The sequence below is a fragment of the Tauraco erythrolophus genome, chromosome 3 (genome assembly GCF_009769465.1).
Source record: "Tauraco erythrolophus isolate bTauEry1 chromosome 3, bTauEry1.pri, whole genome shotgun sequence".
Classification (NCBI taxonomy): domain Eukaryota; kingdom Metazoa; phylum Chordata; class Aves; order Musophagiformes; family Musophagidae; genus Tauraco; species Tauraco erythrolophus.
Window position 1 is genome coordinate 97603233 of NC_141467.1, and position 26797 is coordinate 97630029.

At 39.8% G+C, this 26797-nt stretch overlaps 1 protein-coding gene across 4 annotated transcripts in view; it reads right to left on the reverse strand.

Annotated features, from left to right (window-relative positions):
- Window positions 1-4351: 4351 nt before the first annotated feature.
- Window positions 4352-26797, reverse strand: part of ZFAT (zinc finger and AT-hook domain containing) — an 82689-nt gene continuing 60243 nt past the window's right edge. For 3 of the 4 annotated variants that reach the window (XM_086609576.1, XM_086609577.1, XM_086609574.1), the window contains 4 exons: window positions 24604-24722; window positions 22808-22934; window positions 20577-20707; window positions 4352-4967 (listed from right to left, as the gene is read on the reverse strand). In XM_086609576.1, coding sequence (XP_086465702.1) covers window positions 4728-4967; window positions 20577-20707; window positions 22808-22934; window positions 24604-24722 — 617 coding nt within the window. In that variant the 3' untranslated portion in view covers window positions 4352-4727. The remainder of the gene's footprint in view (window positions 4968-20576; window positions 20708-22807; window positions 22935-24603; window positions 24723-26797) is intronic. The other variant, XM_086609575.1, reaches the window with a different exon arrangement.

The following is a 26797-nucleotide window of genomic DNA, read 5'->3' on the forward strand; positions in this document are numbered from 1 at the left end:
GCGACTTTGGAAAAAAGTTCTCCCAAAGTGGTCAGTCTTGGTTATTCAGCACTCTTTCATCCCAAGGGTTTGATTTTCAGAAGGGCTCAGTACTTAAAACTTCCTCACTGGGTGAATTTTCACAACTCCATTGACTTTACTGAAGCTTCAACAATCTGGAGCAGCTAACAGTAAGATGCCTCCATAGTCAGGCACAAAGAGTTCAAGTCAAAAATCAAGTCTGGATCCTGCAGTTGAACACGGTTCCAGAAGGTTCTCTCATATGCCAAACTCTCTGCCCACTCGGAGCTTAAAACTTTTACTTGAACATTTGAGTATCTTGCAACATTATTTCTGCTACTTTCTTCCTTTCTCTACTGTTCTACCAGCACTTCCTTATTCTTGAGAGGTGGGGGGTGTGTGTGTGTGCTGTGTGTTTTGGTTTTGATTTGGTTTGGGGTTGTTTTAAGTCTGCAAAGCAAATGTCCATGTTGTGAGCAAATTTATTGGAATGTGAAAGAACTTTGTAACTTGAGAAGAAATTTATTAAAACATTTTGAAAACCTCAGACTTGCCGAAATGTCACTTCTGTAATCTTGTCTGAAAACACGCCATTAAAAGCATTCATTTCAAGTATATATACTCAAGGAGTGTAATTCCTTACTACAGTAGGAACAATTAGTCTAACACTATCATCGCTGTAGTACTCTCATCTTAGCTGTGATTTCATACAACCTAAAATTTGAGGTAAAACAGCACAGTAGAAGCATGCAGTTCCTTTCTCTTTCCATCTCACGGACTTTCTGGATAAGTGACACAGATCCAGTATAAAGCCTCTATGAGTGCATCTTCATATAAGCCAAGATGCTACAAAAGCTGGATAAAATCACTACTAGCAAGAAATAGTTCTGGGATCAGCAGACCCCACAACTGACCACAAAAACCAAACCACATCAAAGGAAAGGCAGATCCCATCTGCTTCTCTACTCAGGAAAGATAAACTACTCTCCGAGGATATAATAAATTAGAAAGGGAGGTAAAAAATTTTTGGAACCTCCATTTCCCATACCCTCTCCTGTGCCTTTTGCCCTGTAAGGTTCAAATCTTCCCCTGTGTACAGATGCATACTCCATTCTGTGGGATGTGGTCCTTCCAGAACTAGTGTTCCTAGTTAATTTCTGAGACCTTTCTGAAGAAGTCATCAGCTTCAAGCATCGCAATCCTACCTTCCATTAAAAAAAACCCTCTGCTGGCACTATAATTATTTGAAGCTTCCTTCTTCCACGTTTTAAAAATCTTTGCATGATTGCAAGACCTATCTCCCCTCTGTGCTCAACACCTTCCCAGAAACATTTGATGAGTTCTGAGCCATGCAAATCAGTCAGCCTATCAGTTACTCCATTTATGCATGCATAAGCTTTTGAAGAGCAATATTGGCCAAGTGGTAGCCTGAAGCCAGGATACTCCTCAGGTGTCAAAGGAGGAGGAAAAAACAGAAGATTACATAGCGTAGTAAATGCTAATGGAAATGACTAGTGTGTGGGAAGAATGTATAATCCTCAGAAACAGGAGCTACTTGACTAACTTAAAACTACAACTGTTTGTCTGCTCTAAACTGAAAAGGTCACCTAACCCTCAGGAAAGGCAAACTGAATAAAAGGCTGAATCTACACTGAAAACAATCTGTGCTATTTAGGTGATAACAGGAGCAGAGCTTGCCAAGCAAGAGATTCAATTCTTACCTATTTGGTGGTTCCAAATCCAGGCAAAGACCACTGGAACAGCTGTGGCCTCTCAGAACAAACAGCTGGTATAAATAAAGCTCGCTTTGTTTTCTTTATGCTTCTGAAAAAAGGTGAATCTTTGGACGTTCACTTTGTGAAGTACAATGGCTTACATGAAAGAGCAAGTACTTGTCATGGCATTACAGACATTGCATACTCTAGAAAGAAGAAAATTTATGAATTTATGAATTATGGAGTCAAGAAATCAATGTGCATTACTCAGCACAGCTGAAGGTCTCTCCTGACTTACTCCTCATGTCTTTTCAACTACTGCATTTCCAAGCAGACTTGGGAAAAAACCTGGAACTTAAGAAAAGACCTGAATTAAAAAGTATTTTTAAAAAAATGCAAAAAGGTTATAGAAAATTCACACAAATATTTATGCTTCAGTATACGAACAGTAATATAGTGATATAAACTGTATATATTCACACCTTAATTTCTCTGTTGCAAAATTCATAAAATTTAGTAAAATGAAGTGGACTTTCCTCCTTCAAATCAGCAGGAAGTACAGCACTTCTACTGCTGTTTAAAAAAAAAAGCAAGTCAAGTCTTAAATTATCATAGAATGGTTTGGGTTGGAAGGGACCTCAAAAATCATCTAGTTCCAACCCCACCCTCTGTCTTCAGAGGAGAGGTGCTTCAGTCCTCTGATGATCATCTTTGTGGCCCTCCTCTGGACCTGCTCCAACAGCTCCATGTCCTTCTTGTGCTGGGGACTCCAGAGCTGAACGCAGTATTCCAGGTGGGGTCTCACGAGAGCAGAGTAGAGGGGCAGAATCGCTCCTCTAGACTTGCTCCAGCAGCTCCATGTTCTTATGTTGGGGGCCCCAGAACTGAACGCTGAACAAAATTACAGTAGTTATGCATGGCCGTGACATATACTGGAATTAAAATAAACAAAAAACCAAACCCAAAACTCTTTCTCAAATACAGACACACCTCTCATAGACTCAGTATGTCTATCTGGAAATAATTTACTCAAGATTTCTGGAGTGATGCACTGCAAAAGACTTTTCCCTTTTCCCCCTGCCAGTCAGATAATAATACAACACTTTGATGAACTGATTCGGCAAGGTTTTACGTTAAGAACGTAGCTGTTACTGCCCGTGATCATGATGCTCTTCCACATGTAGTTTTAACAGTAAGTGGGGTGTGAATATTTCAATAAGTTCTAAGAAAACCTTCTGAGACTGTTTTCTTCTCTTTTAGATAATTGAAAGCATTATTCTTGCAAATTAACACTGAATTTTAACCAGTAACTGCAAAAAACAAAGTTTCTCAAGCAGATTAGTCAAGTTGATGCATTTTTTTGAATCAGTTTCTATTGTGTTGCAGATGTTATTAAACACTTCGTGGCTCATGCTAGTCAAGCGTACTGAACACGTAAGAAATCAACACTGACATTTGTGACCAGCTCCAGCCAGTTACAACAAATGGCACAAAGGTCTTCATCCTACAAATCCGGGATATTTATATATAATATCCCCGGGGCTTCTTGTGCACTTTCAGGGTGAAATCAGAGGAAACACAGATACCACCAAAGTTGAACGATTTTCAGTTCTTTTCCATTAATACATAAATTCCTGTCATCACGGCTAAGGGAGAAGCTGCCACTAAATGTTCGCATTCTGATTTTGTATCAGCATTAATAGAACTCGGCAGACTTGGAAGAGGCAGACAACCAACTCACTACATCACATCAACTTCGTCAAAATGCTTTTTTCCTCTTTTCTATCCAGAATGCCCATAAACAAGTCGAATCACACAAAAAGGTCCGCCTAGACTTTGTTATGCTGCTTCCTTGATTAGAGTCTACTAACCGACGGAATAATTTGACAGAGTCAATGCAAAACAGTATTTTTACTTATCCGTGAAAGGAAACCCAACACTTAGAAATCAGAGCATTAGAAGAAAACATGACAATTTTCTTACTAATTAATAACTTTTATAGCTTAAATTTAAAAATATTAAATCAGAAACAATTCAAGATTCATGAAGAAAAATCTGGAACTATATACATGCATAATTAAGAATATCTAGATTCTTGTCAATATTTACTGAAGTTTTTTGTACAAGCTCTTTCACACAATCATATTTACAAGCATGTCTGTTTAAAACATATGAACATACACCTTTTGTAGCATTTACAAAACATTTGAATATAATTTTTTCTTAAAAACAAAAGAATATTTCATTGATTTGACAGATTTGGTTTCATCATATAATACTGGACAGGTAATTATACGGTGGGATAAATATCCAGTTATTATTATTCGGTTTTCTAAGTAACAGTCATCCTACTGGTACCCGGAATTACCATATATGGCTTTAAATAACTCCCAAACTCTAAGGATCATCTCACAAGTACAAACTACAGTCCTTATGTGGAACGTGTCGAAATAATTAAACTGTGGCACCCAAATTTCTTTGGGTTAGACCCATAACTCTGCAAACATATTCTAAGCATGTACTCAGAAAAAAGAAACTCTTCTAATTTAAAAAGAAAAAACCACAAACCAAAACACAACACAACCGTGCTTCCAGTGAAGTCGAGCACATATTAAATATGTATAAAGGGGGATGTATGGATATTTGTAGGAAACTCTAGCTACCATTATAGATGTTTCATTATTGTGGGATAACATGGCTTTGAACAGACAATATTTTTTGGCATTTACACAAATCAAGTGAGAGATCTTCTTAGAAGGGGAAGAATACTTTTTCCTCAAAATACAAACATTTTTTAGGGAGAGAAAAAAAAGAGTCTGAGGAGGTTTTGTGTATAATAAGCCCAAGTTACTGATACATTCCAAACAGCCAGATCACTGTCTAGTAACAAGGTCTTGCTTCACAAATTAACTGAAAATTTGTCAGCTTGCTTGCCTTTGGCTGTCTTAGGAAAAAAAAAACAAACTCCTGGCTTTGGCAAATCAAGTAGCCATCTCCTTTGAACACTGTTCTCTAGAGCTCCTGCACCGACTGTTCCACAGTTTGTTCTTCTACAGGCTGCATAGCTTCCTGAACATAAACTATGAATTCTGAAGCCTCTCCACCCTGCGTATAGACAGTCACTGTCTCAATTCCCTCCACTTCATCTGATGAGACTACCAGGTGATGCTGTTCAGACAGCTCCACTGAAGCCTGCTGCAGTGTCTCTTGAATCATCAAAGTGTGATTGGCTGATTGCTCCTCTTCTTTTACCTAAGGAGAAATTGAAGAGGTTACAGAAATTTCATCTTTCCACTAAGTACCGGGTATTGTGATGGTTAATGGAAATACAGCAGAGAAATGAGAAATCAGATAGTTTTGAAAGAAAACGTCAGCTTTGCACAAAATTTGTAGTGAGCATTGTTGATTAATAAGTGTATTGCTAGACATAATATTGAAAGCAGTAACACAGCACTTGAGTTACATCACAGAGAGCCACAAAGTTCCAGGAATACAGGTCTTTGGAGACAGCTTTAATCTCTTTGTAGTCATTCATTCAAAAGCACCCTTATTTAAATAAATTTCAAGTCAAACGATTCCTCTAGTAGCACTGAGATAAGAATTCATTGAAAACCGCATGAAAAAACGTCTACTGTACCCATTTCTTTCTTCTTCCTAGCCAACAGATTCCTCATGGAAGTGATAAATTCATTGTAAACCATAATGGACTTTCATTAGAAAACTGTGAAATGTGAGTGTTACTGAAATAGATCCCTAAGACCTACTGTTTGTGAGGCAGCAATTTTTACATTATTGAAAAGACAGTGACAGGAACAATTGAAAAGAACAAAATTTTTACTGAACATTTTGCTTCTTGTCAAAAAAAAACCCCAAACCACAATACAATTTGGTAACAAATTTCAAAGAGTTCAAACGGCTGTCTGTCAATTATTAAAATCCTGTACTTACTAGAATTCAAGAACAAATCTTAATTCTTTACAGATCCATACAAAATTCCTATGCACAGTACTCCAGGACAGTAACAAACATCAGAAAACTGTAAGCCATGGGGAGAAAATGCATTCTCTCAAATGTTAGTAATAACATACTTTTGAGGAGAGAATGGAATAGCAATTTTTTGGTATGCAAGATATATGCAAAGACATTTGTTAGATATTTTCAGTACAACACCACTCCCTGTGTTCATTCAAAAGAGTTGTTTTATTTACTGGATCATAAATGCCAACCCACCTGCAACTGCAACATGCAGTTAATCAAATCCTCTCTTCCTTCTCTTTTCAGAAAATAGGTTGCTTTTGTTAAGGCCTATTTCTTTTTCATTTAGGCTTAGCAAATGTTTTATGAAGTAAGCTTCCAGAGATGAATCATGTTTATTTCTCACTGTAAGAAAGTAGCTGATTGAATTTGTAAGAGGTCACATTCTCTACAACAAATACTTTTTTCATATCAATTACATCTATAAATTGTCCACTTACACGAACGACAGGGAACGAAGACAGAATTGCTGGCTCACCTACATCTCACGATGGAAAGCAAAACTCCATCGTACTTCCAATGACCACACAAAGTGTAATAAGAAGAGAACAAAGGATTGATAGATACCAGTTTGCTGGATCTCAGTGCACTCTTCTATCTCACAACAGTGTATGGTGTGCTCTTGGTAGCACTGAACTCATAAGCAATTCTGAAAGGAACAGGTCAAACGTGGTAGATTCCACAGGGTGGAATCTAAATTATGCAAATTAGAAAGGGGCTATTTTTTTCTCCAATTCTTATTTATATGACATTGTTTTGTAAACAGTAGTATTAGCACAATTAAGTTCAAGAAAATATAATTAATATCAGTATTGTTGCTTAAAAGGGAGTGAGAAGAAGGGAAGAACTACAGCGAAGCTTCCAAGCATGTGTTTGACTCCTCAGAGACCAGCAAGGAGAAAAAGAAGTTCTATATGTTTGTTTTCCTGATGCTCTTTTCTAACTTCATTTTTTTTCTTTAAGCAACCATTCCCATTGTTGTACACTGACTTTTCTTATACCTTTTTTATTCTGTGTTTAAAATATTTGTCAGATGAACAAGATTTCAGAGAAGCACAAACCCTTTAGGACCTCATATCACTTTGAACTTTCCTTCAATTCATCAGGCAGTACAAAGCTTTTTCTTGAACAATAACAAGTATGTTAAATTACTCAGCGGTCCCAGAGTCAGTATGCCTGTAATATATTGATGAAATATATGTGGATTTTATCTGGTGAAAGATTGAACATCTAAAGAGAATCTTGCCATTGTTATTGACCTTAATGCAACAGCACAATTGGACCTACTGATGCTGAGTCTGGCTTTGTTGCACAGGATTCAGATTATAGGGATAAAACTACAGGAATGGGCTAAAGTCCTTTCCACATTCTGTTTCTTTTACCAAGCATATCTGAACATTCTAATTGAAAGTTACTTTAAGCAGCTCCTGCTGAAGCTCATGGTCAACATTCTATAAAAGTGGGTGATGTTGGATGCTTGTGTTGACACAATAAAATTTGCAAACATCCTCAGAAAAGTAATTTATGTTGTCAGAAAACATGGGTATCACCAAAGTACCCTTTACTAATGGAAGCTTGAGCCTCCCTTTGAAAAGCAAGCTAAATCATGAAATGAAACGTAGTACTGCTAACTTTCTTCTCTTGTTTCTCCCCATGTGCTCCTTTTAAAAAAAAAAATAATAAATTATTTAAAAAACCCTAAGCCCTACTGAAAGCAATAGGAATTTTTTGAATTCATACACAGGACTCTCTTTTCATAATTATCTTTTCCTATTTCCTGAGGCGACCTGCTCCGGTGTCAGCTCCTATGTGAAAGGAAAGGACATACACAAGATCTACTAATGAAGACCACAATAGGCAGACAAAACTTTGCAACAAGAAAAACTTCTATAGATATGTCAGTGATAAAAAGAGATCCAGGGAAAACGTAGGCCCTCTCCAGAAGGAAACAGGGGACCTGACTGCCCAGGATATGGAGAAGGCTGAGGTTCTCAGTCATTTCTTTGCCTCAGTCTTCACTGGCAAGTGCTCCAGCTACACAGCCCAAGACACAGAAGGTAAAGGCAGGGACTGGGAGAATGAAGAACCACCCACTGGAGGACAAGATCAGGTTCGAGTCCATCTCAGGAACCTAAGGTGGACAAGTGCATGGGACCTGATGAGTTGCATCCGCGGGGCCTGAGGGAGCTGGCAGATGAAGTTGCTAAGCCACTATCCATCATATTTGAAAACTCGTGGCAATCTGGTGAAGTTCCCAACGAGTGGAAAAGGGGAAACATAGCCCCCATATTTAAAAAGGGAAAAAAAGAAGACCCAGGGAACTACAGGCCAGTCAGTCTCACCTCTGTGCCCAGCAAGATCATGGAGCAGATCCTGCTGGTGACTATGCTAAGGCACATGGAAAATAAGGAGGTGATTGGTGACAGCCAACATGGCTTCACTAAGGGCAAATCCTGCCTAATTTGGTGATCTCCTATGATGAGGTTACAGCATTGATGGATAGGGGAAGAGCAGCTGACATCGTCTACGTGGACTTATCCAAAGCATTTGATACTGTCCCACACGACACCCTTGTCTCTAAACTGGAAAGACATGGTTTTGATGGATGGACCACTCAGCGGATAAGGAATTGGCTGGATGGTCACAATCAAAGAGTTGCGTTCAAGGTTCAATGTCCAAGTGGAGGCCGGTGACAAGTGGTGTTCCTCAGGGGTCAGTACTGGGACCAGTGCTATTTAACATCTTTGTTGGTGACATGGACAGTGGGATCGAGTGCACCCTCAGCAAGTTTGCAGATGACACCAAGTTTTGTGGTGTTGTGGACACGCTGGAGGGAAGGGATGCCGTCCAGAGGGACCTTGACAGGCTGGAGAGGTGGGCCTATGAGAGAACCTCATGAAGTTCAACAAGGCCAAGTGCAAGGTCCTGCACGTGGGTCGGAGCAATCCCAAGCACAAGTACAGGCTGGGCGAAGAATGGATTGAGAGCAGCCCTGAGGAAAAGGACTTGGGAGTGCTGGTGGATGAGAAGCTCAACATGAGCTGGCAACGTGCGCTTACAGCGCAGAAAGCCAACCATATCCTGGGCTGCATCAAAAGAAGCATGGGCAGCAGGTCAAGCAAGGGATTCTGAATCCTTAGATTCAGAATCCTTAGAACTAGCAGGGACTGTGAGGATGAACCACCGCCCACTGTACTTGAAGACCAGGTTCGAGAACATCTGAGGAACTTGAAGGTGCACAAGTCCATGGGACCTGATGAGATCCATCCGCGGGTCCTGAAGGAACTGGCGGATGAAGTTGCCAAGCCACTGGCCATTGTATTCGAGAAGTCGTGGCGGTCTGGCGAGGTCCCCGATGACTGGAAGAGAGGGAACATAACCCCCATTTTTAAAAAGGGGAACAAGGAGGACCCGGGCAACTACAGACCAGTCAGCCTCACCTCTGTGCCTGGCAAGGTCATGGAGCAGATTCTCCTGGGAACCATGCTAAGGCACCTGGAGAGCAAGGAGGTGGTGGGTGACAGCCAACATGGCTTCACCAAAGGCAGATCGTGCCTGACCAACTTGGTGGCCTTTTACGATGGGGTGACAGCATCGGTGGACAAGGGTCGACCAATGGATGTCATCTACCTGGACTTGTGCAAAGCTTTTGACACTGTCCCGCACGACATTCTTCTCTCTAAATTAGAGAGTCATGGGTTTGATGGATGGACCACTCGGTGGATAAGGAATTGGCTCAATGGCCGCACTCAGAGAGTAGTGGTCAACGGCTCAATGTCCAAGTGGAGACCGGTCACAAGTGGCGTCCCTCAGGGGTCCGTTTTGGGCCCGGCCCTCTTCAACATCTTTGTCGGTGACGTGGACAGTGGCATGGAGTGCACCCTCAGCAAGTTCGCCGATGACACCAAGCTGTGTGGTGCCGTCGACACGCTGGAAGGGAGGGATGCCATCCAGAGGGACCTTGACAGGCTGGAGAGGTGGGCCCGTACCAACCTCATGAAGTTTAACCAGGCCAAATGCAAGGTCCTACATCTGGGTCGTGGCAATCCCAGGCATAAATACAGACTGGGTGGTGATTGGATCGAGAGCAGCCCTGAGGAGAAGGACTTGGGAGTACTGGTGGACGAGAAGCTCAATATGAGCCGGCAATGTGCTCTTGCGGCCCAGAAGGCCAACCGCGTCCTGGGCTGCATCAAGAGGAGCGTGGCCAGCAGGTCGAGGGAGGTGATTCTCCCCCTCTACTCTGCCCTCGTGAGACCTCACTTGGAGTACTGCGTCCAGTTCTGGAGTCCCCAACATAAGAAGGACATGGACCAGTTGGAGAGGGTCCAGAGGAGGGCCACAAAGATGATAAGAGGGCTGGAGCACCTTTCCTATGAGGACAGGCTGAAAGAGTTGGGGCTGTTCAGCCTGGAGAAGAGGAGGCTCCAGGGTGACCTGATAGCGGTCTTCCAGTACCTCAAGGGGGCCTACAGGAAAGATGGGGAGAGGCTGTTCAGGAGGGCCAGTTACGATAGGACAAGGGGTAATGGTTTTAAAATAGAGGGAGGTAGGTTCAGGTTGGATATTAGGAAAAAATTTTTTACTATGAGAGTTGTAGAACACTGGAACAGGTTGCCCAGAGAGGTGGTGGATGCTCCATCCCTGGAGACGTTCAAGGCCAGGTTGGACAAGGCCCTGAGCAACCTGATCTAGTTGGAGATGTCCCTGTTCCTTGCAGGGGGGTTGGACTAGATGACCTTTGAAGGTCCCTTCCAGCCCTAACCATTCTATGATTCTATGATTCTATGATTCTATGATTCTGCCCCCTGCCCCTCTACTCTGCTCTCATGAGACCCCACCCGGAATACTGTGTTCAGCTCTGGAGTCCCCAACAAAAGGACATGGAGCTACTGGAGCGAGTCCAGAGGAGGTCACAAAGACGATCCAAGGGCTGAAGCACCTCTCCTACGAAGATGGGCTGAGAGAGTTGGGGCTGTTCAGCCTGAAGAAGAGAAGGCTCCGGGGTGATCTTATAGCAGCTTTCCAGTACCTAAAGGGGGCCTACAGGAAAGCTGGAGAGGGACTTTTTACAAGGGCATGTAGTGATAGGACAAGGGGCAATGGCTTTAAACTGAAAGAGGGCAGATTTAGATTAGATCTAAGGAAGAATTTCTTCACTCTCAGAGTGGTGAGGCACTGGAACAGGTTGCCCAGAGAAGTTGTGGATGCCTCATTCCTGGAAGTGTTCAAGGCCAGGTTGGATGAGGCTTTGGGCAACCTGGTGTAGTGGAGAGTGTCCCTGCCCATAGCAGGGGAGTTGGAACTAGATGATCTTTGAGGTCCCTTCCAACCCTAACCATTCTGTGATTCTATGTCTAGTCACTAGTGAATTCAGATAGGAAGCTGCAGTTAAAAATGTTAGATAATTAAAATCTCACCATTTGTTATGAATCAGCTCACAACCCTTGATGCTAGAGATCCTCGAACAAATACAGAAATAGGGGTGTCTAAACTGTGGTTCTTTAATTAAGTAATATACACTAACTTCTCCTGTGTTAGTGCACTATATATAGTCCTCTGACAACATGACTCAGGCCAGAAAAATTACACTACATTTGCTAAGAGCTGCAAGAATGCACAACACAGTCTGAGAAGGATCTCATACAGTCTCACTTTAGTCACTCTAAATCAAAGCCCATAAATAATTTTAAATATAGTTTTGCAAGTGTACATAAATAAGGAAGAAAGGAAAATAAATAAAAACACAGTTGACACCAAAATGAAATGAAACCAGAATCTCATTCAATTCAATAGCAACAATCTAATACTTATTCAGTTTTATATGCTTTTGAAATGAAAATAGCCAATAAAGAAAGTTAATTTAACCTCCCTACCTGACTTTATCGATGTGGTTTTATTGCCCTTGTCATGCAGGGTAAAGAAGACTTACGTCCTTATTTCTGGTGTTTCTGGCTTCCAGTATCTTTTTTGGACAGTTATTTGTGATTCTTTTAGTTTGACAAATCACCGCATTATTTCGGATATTTACATTTCAAATCAATTCAATGTTTACATGCTTCTGCTTCATTCCTATTAGATTGTTCCACAGGGAATAATCTCAAAACGTTAATTTACATCCCCTAAATTGATGAAACAGTGGGACAGCTGCCATCAGAATGAATGAAGCCACTACACTCCATTCTTTTTATTGGCATCTGAAATCTTTTGAAGAGTAGCATCCAAGTCCTCTTTTCTGTTTGAGAGCCAGCTGAAAAGCATCTGGCTGCTTATCCTTCGCTAAAGAATGACAGCACGAAGCTGAAGCCACACACAGCTGGCATATTAAATCAATTCAGTACCTGCATAAATATTCTTTGCTAGCTAAACGTGTCTCTCATAAAAGCCAATGAGATTTTCACCCTCATGTCTTCATAAGAAGCTCAACAACTCTAAATTATAAATGTTCTTAATTTAAATATCTGAAGACCATCCAAATACATGTGATATTAAAAATGGGTATCTCTTTGAGGAATCTTTTCCTCTCAAAATAAAGAAGTCTTTTTTAATCAGAGAGAAATTAATTCAAGTCATTAAGGAAAATAGACTTCTTCCTTTCCCTGAAATGGAGTAAAAAAAACCCATTTGTAATAAGATGCTAAAGCGACTTTCTTATTCTAGAGCTCATCTTGAGAAATAGTGAGTATCTTCAGTTTTCTTTGAAGTCAGCAGGAGGTGCAGGTCCATAGTGTTTAAAACAGTCTTGCTGGTCTTGACCCAAAATCCTCTACAGAATTTCTCCCTGATTACAGATTGAACCTTGCCTTTCAGTTTACCATGAAGAAGAAAAGTTAATCACAACGATCTTGCAGGATTTCAAAACCTTACGCTAGGTCACAGATGCTCCTATTTATATCATAAGACTCCACAGCAAGAAAATATACAAAACAGCTACAAAAAGGATTAAAAGGAAAAGGGAATATAAGCATTCTAGGTCACAGAGAACACCTGGATACGTGATATGCCAGTGCCTACAGGACTGTCTATCATTTTGTTCAGTGCCACTTGAATAATTTGAACTCTCTCTCTCGGTTCTAGTCTACATATAGATATATTGAGAGAAAAACACATGCAGACACACAGAAAACAATGTAATTTGATCATAAGAACCTCTATAATAAGCTACGAAACAAGGACAATCTGGCACACAATAATTTCAGAATAGTAAGAGACTTGAATACAAAAGACTTGCTTTGCATAAAATAAAAAATGCAAGTTGGCAAACAAATCTTCATACTGGTGATCCAGATTTTTTAAAAGTTTTAGCCTTGGCTTGTTGACAATATCCTGACAGAGAGACTGTGACTGGTAACTTGACTCATCTGGCAAAATTCTGTATCACGAGATTTACTTCTGAGGAAGTATGGCTACACTGCTATCATTTCAAAAGCTCTAACAGGACAGTAATCTTGATATAAGATTTTATCTATATGTTACACAGATGAAAATAACTCCACAGAGGCTGAGAAAACAGAGCAATCTGCCCTAGTTAAACCTTTCCTTTGCTGGTACTGTCATGTTAAGCATCAATTTGCACCATGTCCTAAAGCAACCACAAACTTGACAGTCAACTTACATGTAACTCCACATTATTGGCACATTTTCTAGATGAACTCCAGCCCCCAGCATCATGTCAGTACAAATCAGAGCCAGGCTGAAATATAACGTGTGTTGCTGTAGTACAGTGCGCAGTAGCCTCTGACATGACAGCCATCCTAATGTTATTAGATATTTATTTTTGAAGATGTGTTACACTCTAAAATTCCGTTCTGTGATCAGCTTCAAGCTGACGTGCAATCTTTGCTGCGCATTGCTACCGCTCTCGCTTTGAAGAAAGTGACTGTTACCATGGTAGGATTTTACTGGCGCCTGAAGAGATCACAGAATAAAAGGATGAAAGGAACTAAAATAAAGGGTGAAATGCATGGAAATCCACTGTTAATTCTTAAGCTTGATAAAGATCTGCTTAGTTAGTGAAACATTTGATATACTTACTCTTCAGAGCAAATTATGTAGAGGTCTAGGCTGAAAATAGGTTATTATGCTTCTCAGGAATAGAGATGACCCTACACTCTAAGCTACAGGGGTAGTAGGAATATCAGTTCTATCTCTTATTTCTGAATGGGGGAAAAAGAGAAAAAAAATCAGCAGCTAATTACTGCTCTTTACTGTTAATTTAGTATAGTGCTTTGAACCAGGACCTGGCTTCTATCAGGTATGTTATATGCAAAAAGTATTTCATGCCCCAAAGGCCTTATAATTTCAATATAAAACAAGAGACAGTAAGCAGACACAGAAAAAGGGAGGTAGGGGAGTACAACGTAAATGAGACAGTGGTAGTTTTGTGTGACATGCATTAGTACCAATATACCAATAGCCTAACCACAGCTAATTACTGTCATCATATTTTTGAAGAGTAATTGAGAGAAGACAATGAGGTACAAATTGCTCTTCATTAAAAATCCACATAACTAAGCACAATATGAAAGAAGGCATTAAGAAACTTGTTTGAAAAAAGTAATGAGCAATTAAATCTTCATGGACTGAGCAAAGGTAGGAGTCAAAATCTTTACAGATAATGAGAAATGGGATACTAGGTCAGAAAGGAGTAAAAACCCTTAGAAATGAAAACAAGGTTTTGTTTGATGTGGCAAAAAAGGAACATCAAGTGAACAGAACAAGAGAAGGTGATGTCAAGAGGGGCAGAGAAAAGTAATCTTTGAATTTTTCTGAAAGAATACAAAAGGGGCAAAACACAATCTGTGAATGTCAGAAAAAAGACTATTAGAGTTAATTGTAGCATAAAATAATGGTGGCTTAGACAACCATTTTAGCTAAGTGGTTGAAATAAGAGACCATAAAAAGTTGTCATGCAGAACAAGTCAGCACAGTTTAGCTAATCACCTGCATGCAAGGCCCAAGGATCCTACCTGAAGAGGACATCAGCTTTCTGGCTTTAATAACAAGAAAGACTTACATCCCATAGTGTTGGAAAAGAAAGTGAATTACTGATGAACACTTGTGCAGAAAGACTGATATTATCATCTTAGTGATTAATAATAATTAGTGATTACTACAATCTTCTTGGCCATCTTCAGAGTGAGCTCCAAGTGATGGCTTTAGAGCAACAGGAAAACTTTAGATGCAATCTTTATTTGGGACAGGAGAACTTTGTCTGGAGTGGCAGTGTAGTTTTGCGAACAAAGACAACACAAGTCAAATGTCTGTGTGTTACTTACCATGTGCAGCTCTGGATTTTTGACTAAAGCTTTTAGATGCTCATATGCCACAAGTAAGCTGGCATAAAAACGTCTGTTTGCAGTGCTCACCCAGATATACTGTTTAGAAGAATTAGAAATTAAGGAAAATAACAGGGAGTTGACATGGTGAACAAAGCCATGGGCATAGGTTAGTTGGCTTTTGGGGTGCTAGTTCTGTTTTGTTAGAAGAAAGACTACAGCTCTGCTCTCTGGCAGTTCTCCGGATACAAGACAGTCAGGATTTGCTCTGAATGAAGAGGGAACTCGGTGGCTTGTTCGGACAAGAAAAATAATAAAGAGGAAAAGATATAAAACTTTACACAGTCAACTGCTGATGAGTTTCTCAAACCAGGACAATGATCTCTGGTGCCGTATGACACATAAAACATCACAGATGTAAACATGGCAAATGAGCAGCAGATTTGTCTAGCAGCATCTAAACGAAAAAGGTCTGAAAACCAGATGACATGCAACCAAATTTAACTGGCTACTACAGTACGCTGATGTAAAACTTTAGTTGAGACTAGGAATCCAAAATCTACTGCTCTGGTTCAATGATTTGAGGCAAAAAGAAAAATTCAAATTTGGACAAAGAACCGTACATAGTTTCTACTTTTTGTTTCAAAGATATTTGGTATAAGTAACACACTGTATTTACAAAAATAAATGAATTAAACCAGAAAGTATCTTGCTACTATTACATATCCCGCTAACAAGCGCTGGAAATGGAAGAACAACAAATGTAACAAAAACTAGAGCTGATGGACACAGACCGAGAAGAGACAACTGTTCCAATGTTCTGGTCAATGCAGAGAGGGATTCAGGAAATAAGCTTTCAAGAATGTTCATATTGTGAAACCAAGAAAATGCACTTTGAATCTTGTCTCTCTGGAGAATACCTTACAGATACCACATGCTGAAAGAGTCTCCTCTGTCAAAAATGAGGTAACAGAAGTGCTCATTTCTGAGGGAGACACGTCTTTACAAGAAACTCAGCATTTAAATCAAGCAAATGTTTAACTTGGAACAAACTTCTTCAGGATCAATTAATATCCTTATCTCATGCCTATGCTAACTGAAAGAAAAAACTACACATCGAGGTAGTTTGTAGTTCAACAGTCTCTCTCTCTGTTCTAGTCTACACACAGATATATTGTGGGACAAACAAGTCTTTGAACACAGCCCTGCAGAAACTGTAAATGAAGGGTGGCTGTGATACTGGTATGACGGCTCATCCTCCAGTCCTGCCTTTATATTCAGCACATGAGCTAGTGAAATAGTCCACCTGTATAAATAATGAACTGAACAGCCTCTGCCAGTAAAATAAATAACAAATCAAATGAATCCATCTCCACTCTAAGACAGGAGGACAAAAGTGTTTCTGTAATAGGACACAGAGTCAAACGCGTAGAAAGTGAAGTCACTTGTTTTATGTTTCCAGTCCCTCCGCCTCGGTATGTGCTGCTCCCACAAAACTGCTCTCGCCCCAATTTCTTGTCTGTGTTTACTGTTCACTACAAACATTATTTCCTGCCTTTTCTAAGCATTTTTTAGCTTCTTTCCTAGCTATTCTTCAAACTTAGCACGCTTTACTCTCACCTTTTCCCCACTTTGTTACTTTTTTTGGTCTTTAGGCAGTGCAGAACAACTTAAACATCATGCCATAAACAAATATCTTCCTTATCTCTGTCAGAAAGAGATCCAGAGTGGATCACTAGTAACTAAAAAGGACTCAGACTGACCAGGATACACTTCTGCCATGCTGTGATCAAAGCTTCGGTGTGGATTTTTGCCAATCTCAGATCATACTGGTAAAACTTCACATTATTAAGGTGTTATTCTTGGGCATTTGGTGTGTATTACGTTCCTTAGCAGCTCTATGTTTTCACAGTTATCACGCAACAAGATTTCTCCCAAATTAGATACCAGAAAAAGTTTAACTTTTAACAGGTTAGTGTACTGGCTCTCAGGGAAGAATGAAAGTGATTTCGGGCTCTAGACACAACCTTTGAAAAGCCTCATACTCATGATGATACTGGAGCCAACAATGATTCCTATTTCTCAGTCCTAATTCAAGCTAAATAGGGCTAACTTTGCACTTTTTGGGTTTAAGTGCAAATCATAAGCTGAATCCCGATTTTTTTAAATCATAAGCTGAATCCCGATTCAGGCTGGCATTGGTTACTGCTATGTTGTCAAAGTGTTCTCTCTTATAAAATCATTCCTGTGAACAAAAAATATCAAGTTTCTAAAGTGAGAACTGATTTTTTTTTATTTCTCAATCCCCAATTCAGGAGCTGGGGGCTTTGAATAGGCTATCTGATCTTGATTTCACCTCCACTATAACGTGTACTCATGATTTAAGATACATGCAGTGAGACTGCATACAACCCAGAGCAATAATTTAATAGAACAACATTCAAACATGGTAACTTTTCTGTCTTGTGACTTAGTAGAAAACAATTTTAAAAATATACCAGTCAGATCTAGCTAATACATTGGATGTTTTGCCATATGCTGCAAAGGACTTAAGGATGAAGACAAAGTTTGTTTCTGCAGGCAAAAGAGTTACATCAACCTAAACCACTACAGATACTGCACGCTGAAGGTACCTGGGCACACAGAGCAGGGGAACTGCTGAAGGGTAAAGATGGCAGCATTACCAACAGATACATCTAGATTCACACAGAATTTTAAGGCTCAAGTGTAAATGTTACTTTTATGGGTGAAAAGTAAGGAAGAGGACAGGTGTGGGAGAAAGTTCCAGTGAGGAAAGGAGCGACAAAGATCACAACAATACAGCGTAACATTTACAGCAAAAAAATACTTTTAAAAAATTCTAATAATTTAGAACAAATTTCTTGGTGCAAATACAGAAATACGAAGGCAACTTGCAAGGGCTAGCTAAAAATGAGATATGAAGGTAAGAACTGATAAAAAAAGTGGATAATGTATATCCTCAGAGAAAAAGAAAGAAAACAACATAATGGTGTAAAAATCAGAACAACTACAATAAACGTTGATAAGGAAAAAAAATGGAACCAAGCTGCTAAGCAAGGACTCAGTAAGGCCATTAAAGAACAAGAGTGGAAATTCAGTGACAGATGATGCTGATATATTGCTGACACCCTGACTGAATTTTTTGTCTCACAATCCACAAAAGAAGCTGAAGGTCACAGAAGAAAGCGTGGAATAAATTTTCCAGTAGAAAAGTGAAATATGAACATGTCTTAAGATCACTTCAAGGTTAACAATTAGGAACTCAACATAATTAAAACCTGATAAAGTCGTAAGGAGAAATGAGTGATATCTCACAAAAACCAACTCAGTACTGAAGCAGAAAGAAATGGTGTCAGTTCTGAATAGGAGAGGATTACAGACTCGTTAATAACATTTAAAAACTTCTTCCCCTCAAATTAAAAACGGGTGTGGCTGTAATTCTGAAGCAATTTTCTGGTGGGAAGACAAGAACTGGAAACTAAAGGTATATGACAGATCAAACAGACTTTGATAAAACATTGATTTGTATAGAAAATCAAAAGAGGAATAATAATATTCATCATCATAGAATCATAGAATAGTTTAGGTTGGAAAAGACCTTTAAGATCAAGTCCAACTGTTAACCTAACACTGCCAAGTCCACCACTAAACCATGTCCCTAACACTACATCTACACGTCTTTTAAACACCCTCAGGGATGGTGACACCACCACTTCCCTGGGGAGCCTGTTCCAATGCCTGGCAACTCTTTCTGTTACAGCATAGGTGGACAAGGGAAAAGCAAGTGACACCATCTTCCAGGACTTGTCCAAAACATTTGACACTGTCCTGCATGACATCATTCTTTCTAAATTAGAGAGACATGGATTTGACAGATGGACCACTTGGTGGATAAGGAATTGGCTGGATGGCCGCACTCAAAGAGTTGTGGTCAATGATTCGATGTCCAAGTGGAAGCCTGTGACGAGTGGTGTTCCTCAGGGGTCAGTACTGGGACCAGTGCTATTTAACATCTTTGTTGGTGACATGGACAGTGGGATCGAGTGCACCCTCAGAAAGTGTGCAGATGACACCAAGTTGTGTGGTGTTGTGGACACGCTGGAGGGAAGGGATGCCATTCAGAGGGACCTTGACAGGCTGGAGAGGTGGGCCTGTGAGAACCTCATGAAGTTCAACAAGGCCAAGTGCAAGGTCCTGCACGTGGGTCAGGGCAATCCCAAGCACAAGTACAGGCTGGGCGAAGAATGGATTGAGAGCAGCCCTGAGGAAAAGGACTTGGGAGTGCTGGTGGATGAGAAGCTCAACATGAGCCAGCAATGTGCACTGGCAGCCCACAAAGCCAACCGTATCCCGGGCTACATCCAAAGAAGTGTGGCCAGCAGGTTGAGGGAGGTGATTCTGCCCCTCTACTCAGCTCTCGTGAGACTCCACCTGGAATACTGTGTTCAGCTCTGGAGTCTCCAGCACAAGAAGGACATGGAGCTGCTGGAGCGGGTCCAGAGGAGGGCCACGAAGATGATCCGAGGGCTGGAGCACCTCTGCTATGAAGACAGGCTGAGAGAATTGGAGCTGTTCAGCCTGGAGAAGAGAAGGCTCCGGGGTGATCATATTGCAGCCTTCCAGTACCTAAAGGGGGCCTACAGGATAGCTGGAGAGGGACTTTTTACAAGGGCATGTAGTGATAGGACAAGGGGCAATGGCTTTAAATTGAAAGAGGGGAGATTTAGATTAGATCTAAGGAAGAAATTCTTCACTCTCAGGGTGGTGAGGTACAGGAACAGGTTGCCCAGAGAAGTTGTGGATGCCCCATTCCTGGAAGTGTTCAAAGCCAGGTTGGATGAGGCTTTGGGCAACCTGGTGTAGCGGAGGGTTTCCCTGCCCATGGCAGGGGGGTTGGAACTAGATGATCTTTGAGGTCCCTTCCAACTCTAACCATTCTATGATTCTATGACTCTGCAAGTCCTTCTAACTTCAGCCACAGGACAGCACTGCAAAGACTAATGACAATGATTCATCTTTGGGTATGGTCCTACAGTACTATGGTTGCAGAGCATGCATAGTCGTGCACAAACACTACCCTTTCAAACTCTTCTGCATGTGCATGAGTGCTGTGCCAAGGACCTCCTGACTCTTTTAGATGAGAATGGGACTAAGTGCCCACCCACAATGCAGGCAGGCTATTTTAAAAAGCCTGAAAACATCTGCTAGAGAAAAGCTCTGTTTTCTCACACGTATACACACATACACGAACATATATGTGTGTATTTGGTCACTCATATTTTATATACCTGCAAAAACATTGGCATTTTTATACATATAAACATATATGTGTATATATGCATAAGCATGTAGGTGGGTATACATATAAACATACCTATACACAACATGTGGTCAAAAATTAGTTTAGGAATAATTCTGTATATCTTGCACAGTGATTCAAAATTTAACCCTTGCAAAACAATACTCATTTCACAATAAATATAGGAAAATGAAATATAGCTTTTTTAGAGAAGAAAAGAGCTCTTACCTGTTTCACCACTGTCACAGTGCCGGGTGCCATGGTAACTACAGAAGCAACTGCAGTGGCATCATGGGTTTCCGAACCCAACTCAATGATTTGCTGCAGGATGTTTACAGCTGTTGGATCAAGTCTTTCACCTTATCAGAAAGACAGTAACCGTAAGACCATTACCATAAAACAGCTCTAAGGGTATGTGAATCTAAGTGCTACAGATGCTCTTTCCCCTCCTGCCTTAACGCTGACTCACAGCACTGTTTAAAAATTTCACACAGCTCAGTGACATGACACTTTAATAATAGATCTATGACAAGACAGTATTCACAAAATTTGCCTGAGGAATGCACGAATCAGCAAGTGAAAATGATCAGCACTGATCATGTTTATGCCTATTTGAAAGAGATCTAAAAGAATGCATTGAATAGACACACAACAGGTACAATTCATAGCAGTAACTATAAATTAGGAAGCTGCAAGACTTTACAGGTCCAAATGTGTACTTGTCAGGCATTCAGCTTAACCAGAACCTGAGCTCTATACCTATAACCACAACAGCTATTTGGTGTATTACAAACCTGTGTTGACCACCTGTCTGGCCATCTGCAACACCCCTCAACCTAAAAGCAGTGCTGTTATCACTGACATGCTGAAGGGAAAAGTTAATTGCTTGAGAGAGATCATGTCTATCATTTTATAAATGTGGGATCAGAACACGTTTTCCCTTTTTAAAAAAATTCTCTTGATGTGTATAGCCCTGCCGAAGGAAAAGCACGTTTACAAAAAAAAACCCTCATACATAGTTGTACTCTCACTTCTCCCAAAGTGTGAAAAGGAAAGATTCGTACGCTGGAAAATGTTTTTGTTATGCAGGAATATGAATTCTCCTCCTGTGGCCCACCACTCCCACACGCCCACTGTCAGCAGGAGAGATATGTCAGAAAGGGAAAGAAACTCTCGGGGTCATGTTAAAGCTGCCTCATATTTGCTGTAACCACTGCTGGAACTAGGAAAGAGAAAGTAAATAGAATAAAGCTCATCTCTTAATCCCAAAATTTTTCAGACTGAGGATGATACTGTGACGTGGATCTAGATCAGATAATTTCATTTCAAACAGAAAGTAGTTATATTTTATTATATAAGTAAGAAACAAGTTTATCTGAGCCCTGAAAAACGTGTGCTTGCTTTAGTTTTGTTTTTTTATATATATAACTGCCTTTAGACAAAATACTATTGTTTTTCATACCTAGAGGGAACACATGGGAAGAGTGTCTGAAGTTGGATGCACTAAAGTAAATCATTCTACTTTGAAAACGACAGCCTCATGCTTAAAACCAAAGCTGTTATGTACTAGCATACCTCATGATCATTTTAATTTAAATATATAAAAGCTTAAGAAAAGTTCTCAAGAAGTTTTTACTTATTCAGAATTCCCAGTCATTAAAATAATATACAGAAAATTTCAGTAATGTAATTTAATTGCAACACAACTGGAAATTCAATTAAAACCAGGAGTTTCTGAAATGTGTATGTATTATATGAACTATAAAGACAACAACGGTAAACAACTGTAAAATGCTATCTTCTGATAACCAACACATTTATTTTTATACATAAAACTAAAACACATTATTTAATACCTTCTCTAGTCTCTGATGTTTTAACACTCAGAAATACGAACATTTTTTCTTTTCTTCCAGTTTTTGTTATTTCCCACCTAGCAATCATTATCTAATTTCACTCTTGTTCTTCCTCACTCTGATACAGAATAATTTACTCTGTTTTGTGTATCGTCAGACTTAAGTTTGTCAGTACTGTCTTGGGAACATGGTAAGTGAGCTGTTCCACCGTGTCAGTTCTGCAGTCTGGCTGACTTCAGCAGGAAGAAAAATTATAGCTAGAGAATTGCCATTAGATACACACAATCTATTCTGCCAAGATAGCTGATTTCACAATATATTTAATAATACAGGCAAGAAATTGTGTACATCGAATAATAATGTGCAAAACAGAGTGTGATAAGTATTAATGACTCAAGGATACAGAAATTCATAAGGAATAGTCATTTCTCATTATTAATCCTCAAAGAAAAATATAACCCCCCAGAAGTCAGTTCTGCATGAACAATTTCACCAATTTTAATAGTTTCACAAGGGATCATATAATGCCCAGTATACTCAAAAGAGTTAGATATTTATCAAAAAAGATCTCCTTCATGTTCTAACTTAAATAAGGTAACTTACCATTCTCAGAAGTGTATCTAAGGTTCTGTAATGCAGCTACCGCAGCTTGAGTGCCTTGAACATCTTCTCCAGCCTCTGTGATATGGAGATACTGAGTGGATGCTTCTTCAGAAACTTCAGCAGTTAACTTGAAAACAAAACCCAGCCAACGCATGAATAAATTCACTCTCATTTTAGCAATTTAGAGAACAATGACAGTTCTGAGTTTCAAGCAATGAGTTTTGAACAACAAATATTGTAACAAGAGTTATAGAAATACTGGGTGAAACAGAATTCAAGAATAACGTTACATGGGAGTCAGGATATCATCCCACAGTTTTTTTCTAGATTCTACTTCAAAAGTTGTTTTAAGCATGCTAACTTATCTTGACTTCATTTGTGTTGCACAGTTATTTTAGAACTAATTTAGTATTCTATTGTATCAGGGTCTAGTAAAGACCTTTTAGGCAAAATTAGTTTATAATGCATGTTCTTGCAGATCTGGTAAAATGCTCCTGAACTTTGAAAATGGCATTTGTTTTAGAAAAATTATCCTTTTCATAGCCATGCTTTTTCAAGAAAAGGTGTCAACATGTATTCCTGCTCTGGTGGGACTTATTTATAGCCGTCTCAACAGCAGAGACACGTTTGCATCCTGGATGTCCTGTTTTTTTTTTCCAAGACTGGGTATTTACTGGGAGAGTGGCCAAAGAACTGTTTGTGAAATGCATGTGGAAACAAGACTTTGAAAGACTAAATCTTAAAACACTTTCCCTGCCTTTGAATAACTGACAGTATAGAACCTACTTTGATATTTTCAAGGGCTTAGCATTCTGCCTGTGGGTACTCAAAAACTGCTGAACAAGAACTGCAGGATGTCTCTTCCACATCAAGGACTAGTTTATAATGGGGCTAGACTGCCTAAAATTTAGCAGAACAGGGCTCCAACTGCAGAGGTCAGCCAGCTGCATTTAACTTGTGGCTACTTCCTCTCATTGGACACCAATAACAGCCTACTCAGGCAGTGGAAAAGACTCAGCTTGCCAAATGTGATTTTTTAAATAAAAGTGCCTGGATAGTTCTGTGGTTTTCCCATAGTTTCTGCATCTACAGTCAGCTCTGCTCTGTAGCATTAACAGTTTCCAAACTGGTACGCACATGACAGCAGAGGAAAGATTGAAAGGGTAAGCCCTCTCAAGGTAGCTGCCCTACCCCATCCCAAATTGAGAAAATTCAGGTTATTGGTTTCTGTTTTCCTAAACCAACTTCCTAGGTCTAACTTAAATTTTTTGAAGTCTGATCTTAATGATACTGTGATTCCTACATACTTTGGATCGAAGCTGGAAACACAGAACAAATGATAGAAGACTTAATCTGTACGACAGTACTATTTTTTTAGCTGATTTTTTTTCTAGTTTTCTAGCTTCTAACCTTTTCTGGACCAATACATAAGCTTTTTTCATTAACTCAATATGAGTTTGCAGCTTCGCGCATCTTGCAGTTAACACCAGAGAATATTTGGCACATAACAAAATGCAGTAAGTTTTTTAATTTCACTATTTTTTGCTAAAACTTTTACCCTTTCTGCTGCAAATAGAGGACTAGAGCCCTAAAATGTAGAAATAATCACTTCTTAAGCAGTCAGGCTCAATAGTCGTAGCAATCTATGTATTCAAAATGGAGATGAGATATCATATGACCTCCTGATCTATATAAAGTCAAGAACACATTTTCCAATACTTCTTACTCTTATTTTTTCTTTTATCCCTAGAAATTTTTTAAATCTTAGAGCTAAAGCCATGGCAACTTTGGTTTACCTCCCACTTGGTCTCCCCATCATGTTCCACTAGCTTCATTCCATGCTTGTTTTTAAGATGTCTGTTGAACTCCCATTTTGTACCGTACACAAAGCTGCAAACGGGACACTTGATGCCACCTACAAGGAAACATAAATAAATTCTTTGAGTTATTTTTATATAAATTCTTTTTCAAGGCAGCAAAGACCTGTTTAATTTGATCCCATCTGTCAAGCCATATAACTGTAATTCAAAAACATTTCCTTTTGCCATGTGTCCAACATGAAGAAACAGAAGGAAAAAAAAACAGTTGTTGAACTCTTACAATGCTTAAAAGGCAATTTTGGATGATGGTCATGGAATGAGTCTGGGAAAACTCATATATCTGGGAAGGTACAGCAATCCTGCTTCCCTGCCTGCATGCCTCCCCCTGCGACGGATGTGAAGTTGCAGGAATGCTGTTCCCATCTTTCCTCCCTCCACAGTTCTCCCCCTGGGGAACCGCTACCACAGTCCAATTGGAAAGAGCAGGAACAGAAAACTCTCTGCATTAGTCTCAGATACTGCCTCGTTTCTGCAATTAGGTCCACGTAAGAAGTCCTGGTTTCATCTCTCAGGAGCTAGACATTAATGGAGACAGTCAGACTACAACAGAGAGAACATAAATTGAGAAATAATACCTAATTTACCAGGTGAGAGCTTGTGCTCGCTCTGCTAACAAAAGCCATTCTAGAAGTAGCACATGCATTAGAAAGGGAGAAGTGTTTTCAAGGAATGACAACACACTAAGTGTGACCAATCCCACCCCATTGTTTTGCTTGGCCACAAAAAAATACTGCAAACCCAGGGGATGCTTAAGCCAGTGCAGAATCCTTCCCACAGTCATGACTCCGGTTGAAATTCAAGTTAAGCAGCACCAGTGGAGAACAGTCCTGGTTTCCACTTTACATTTTTTTTCAAGTCTGCAGGTGTCTATGACTTATGTTCTGCTTTAGACCCATCAAAAACAAAGCCTAGCACGTGTTTTAAATAATTCTGAACTAATGCTTTTGCCCTGTAAATACTGTTCACAGAGTTCCTTAAGGACTATTTTTAATGCCTACTCCATTACATATCCTTCAGATTCAAATGTAAATTGTATGTGTAGTCCAAAAATCTACAAGACTGAGGTCTCTGACAAGTTTCAGCTTTAAATACTGGTTCCCTGTTGTCTTACAAAGCCCTGGTGTCCTGGCTTTCAGGACACAACTAAAACCATAGTGCACAAGTAAAACCATAGTGTACTCTTTCATTAAGTGCTGGGATTTTTTTAAGTGCTTATGAACAACACGGAGATCTTAATACTTAACATATATTGTAGTGGCATACTATATTAAAAAAAAAGTGTATCTTCTCTAAGACAGCTGTTCTAGTTTAATCAAGCTTCAAACAAACATTTTTTGGCCCATTATCAAAGCAAACCAGGAAGAGTTAACAATGTAATGTCATCACCCAACTATTTTTGCTTTTGAGAGTTTCTACTGTTTATGTTAACATACGAAACTGTAAACCTAAGTTTTCCATCTATCTACAAAATAATGCTAGGGGAAATGGCTTTAAACTGAAAGAGGGGAGATTTAGATTAGATCTATGGAAGAAATTCTTCCATCTGAGGGTGGTGAGGCACTGGAAGAGGTTGCCCAGAGAAGTTGTGGATGTCCCATCCTTGGAAGTGTTCAAGGCCAGGTTGGATGGGGCTTTGAGCAACCTGGTGTAGTGGAAGGTGTCCCTGCCCACGGCAGGGGGGTTGGAACTAGATGATCTCTGAGGTCCCTTCCAATCCAAACCATTCTATGATTCTATGATTTAGCAGAGTGTTTACTGAGCATACAGCATTACAGGTAAAATACCAAGCATGATGAAATCATAAGCATCCAATTTTCTACAATAGATTAAACAGTTTTTACTTCTTTTTCTTATGAAAGTAATTTGGTCAAATGTCAGATCTCAGTTGCTTGTAATTATGCAAATAAGTAGTTCTCTTTTTTCCCCCTATTGACTAAAACAGAACAGAAACAATCTGCATGTGATAAATTGTTGCCTTAGGTGACCAGAACTCACTATAACAAATCTAATGGCTCGGGAAGGGCGTTATACCACTTTAGGAACTATGCCACCAGATGGTTGTCTCCACATTATCATGGCAAATGATGACTTTTACCCATCATGCTCAAAT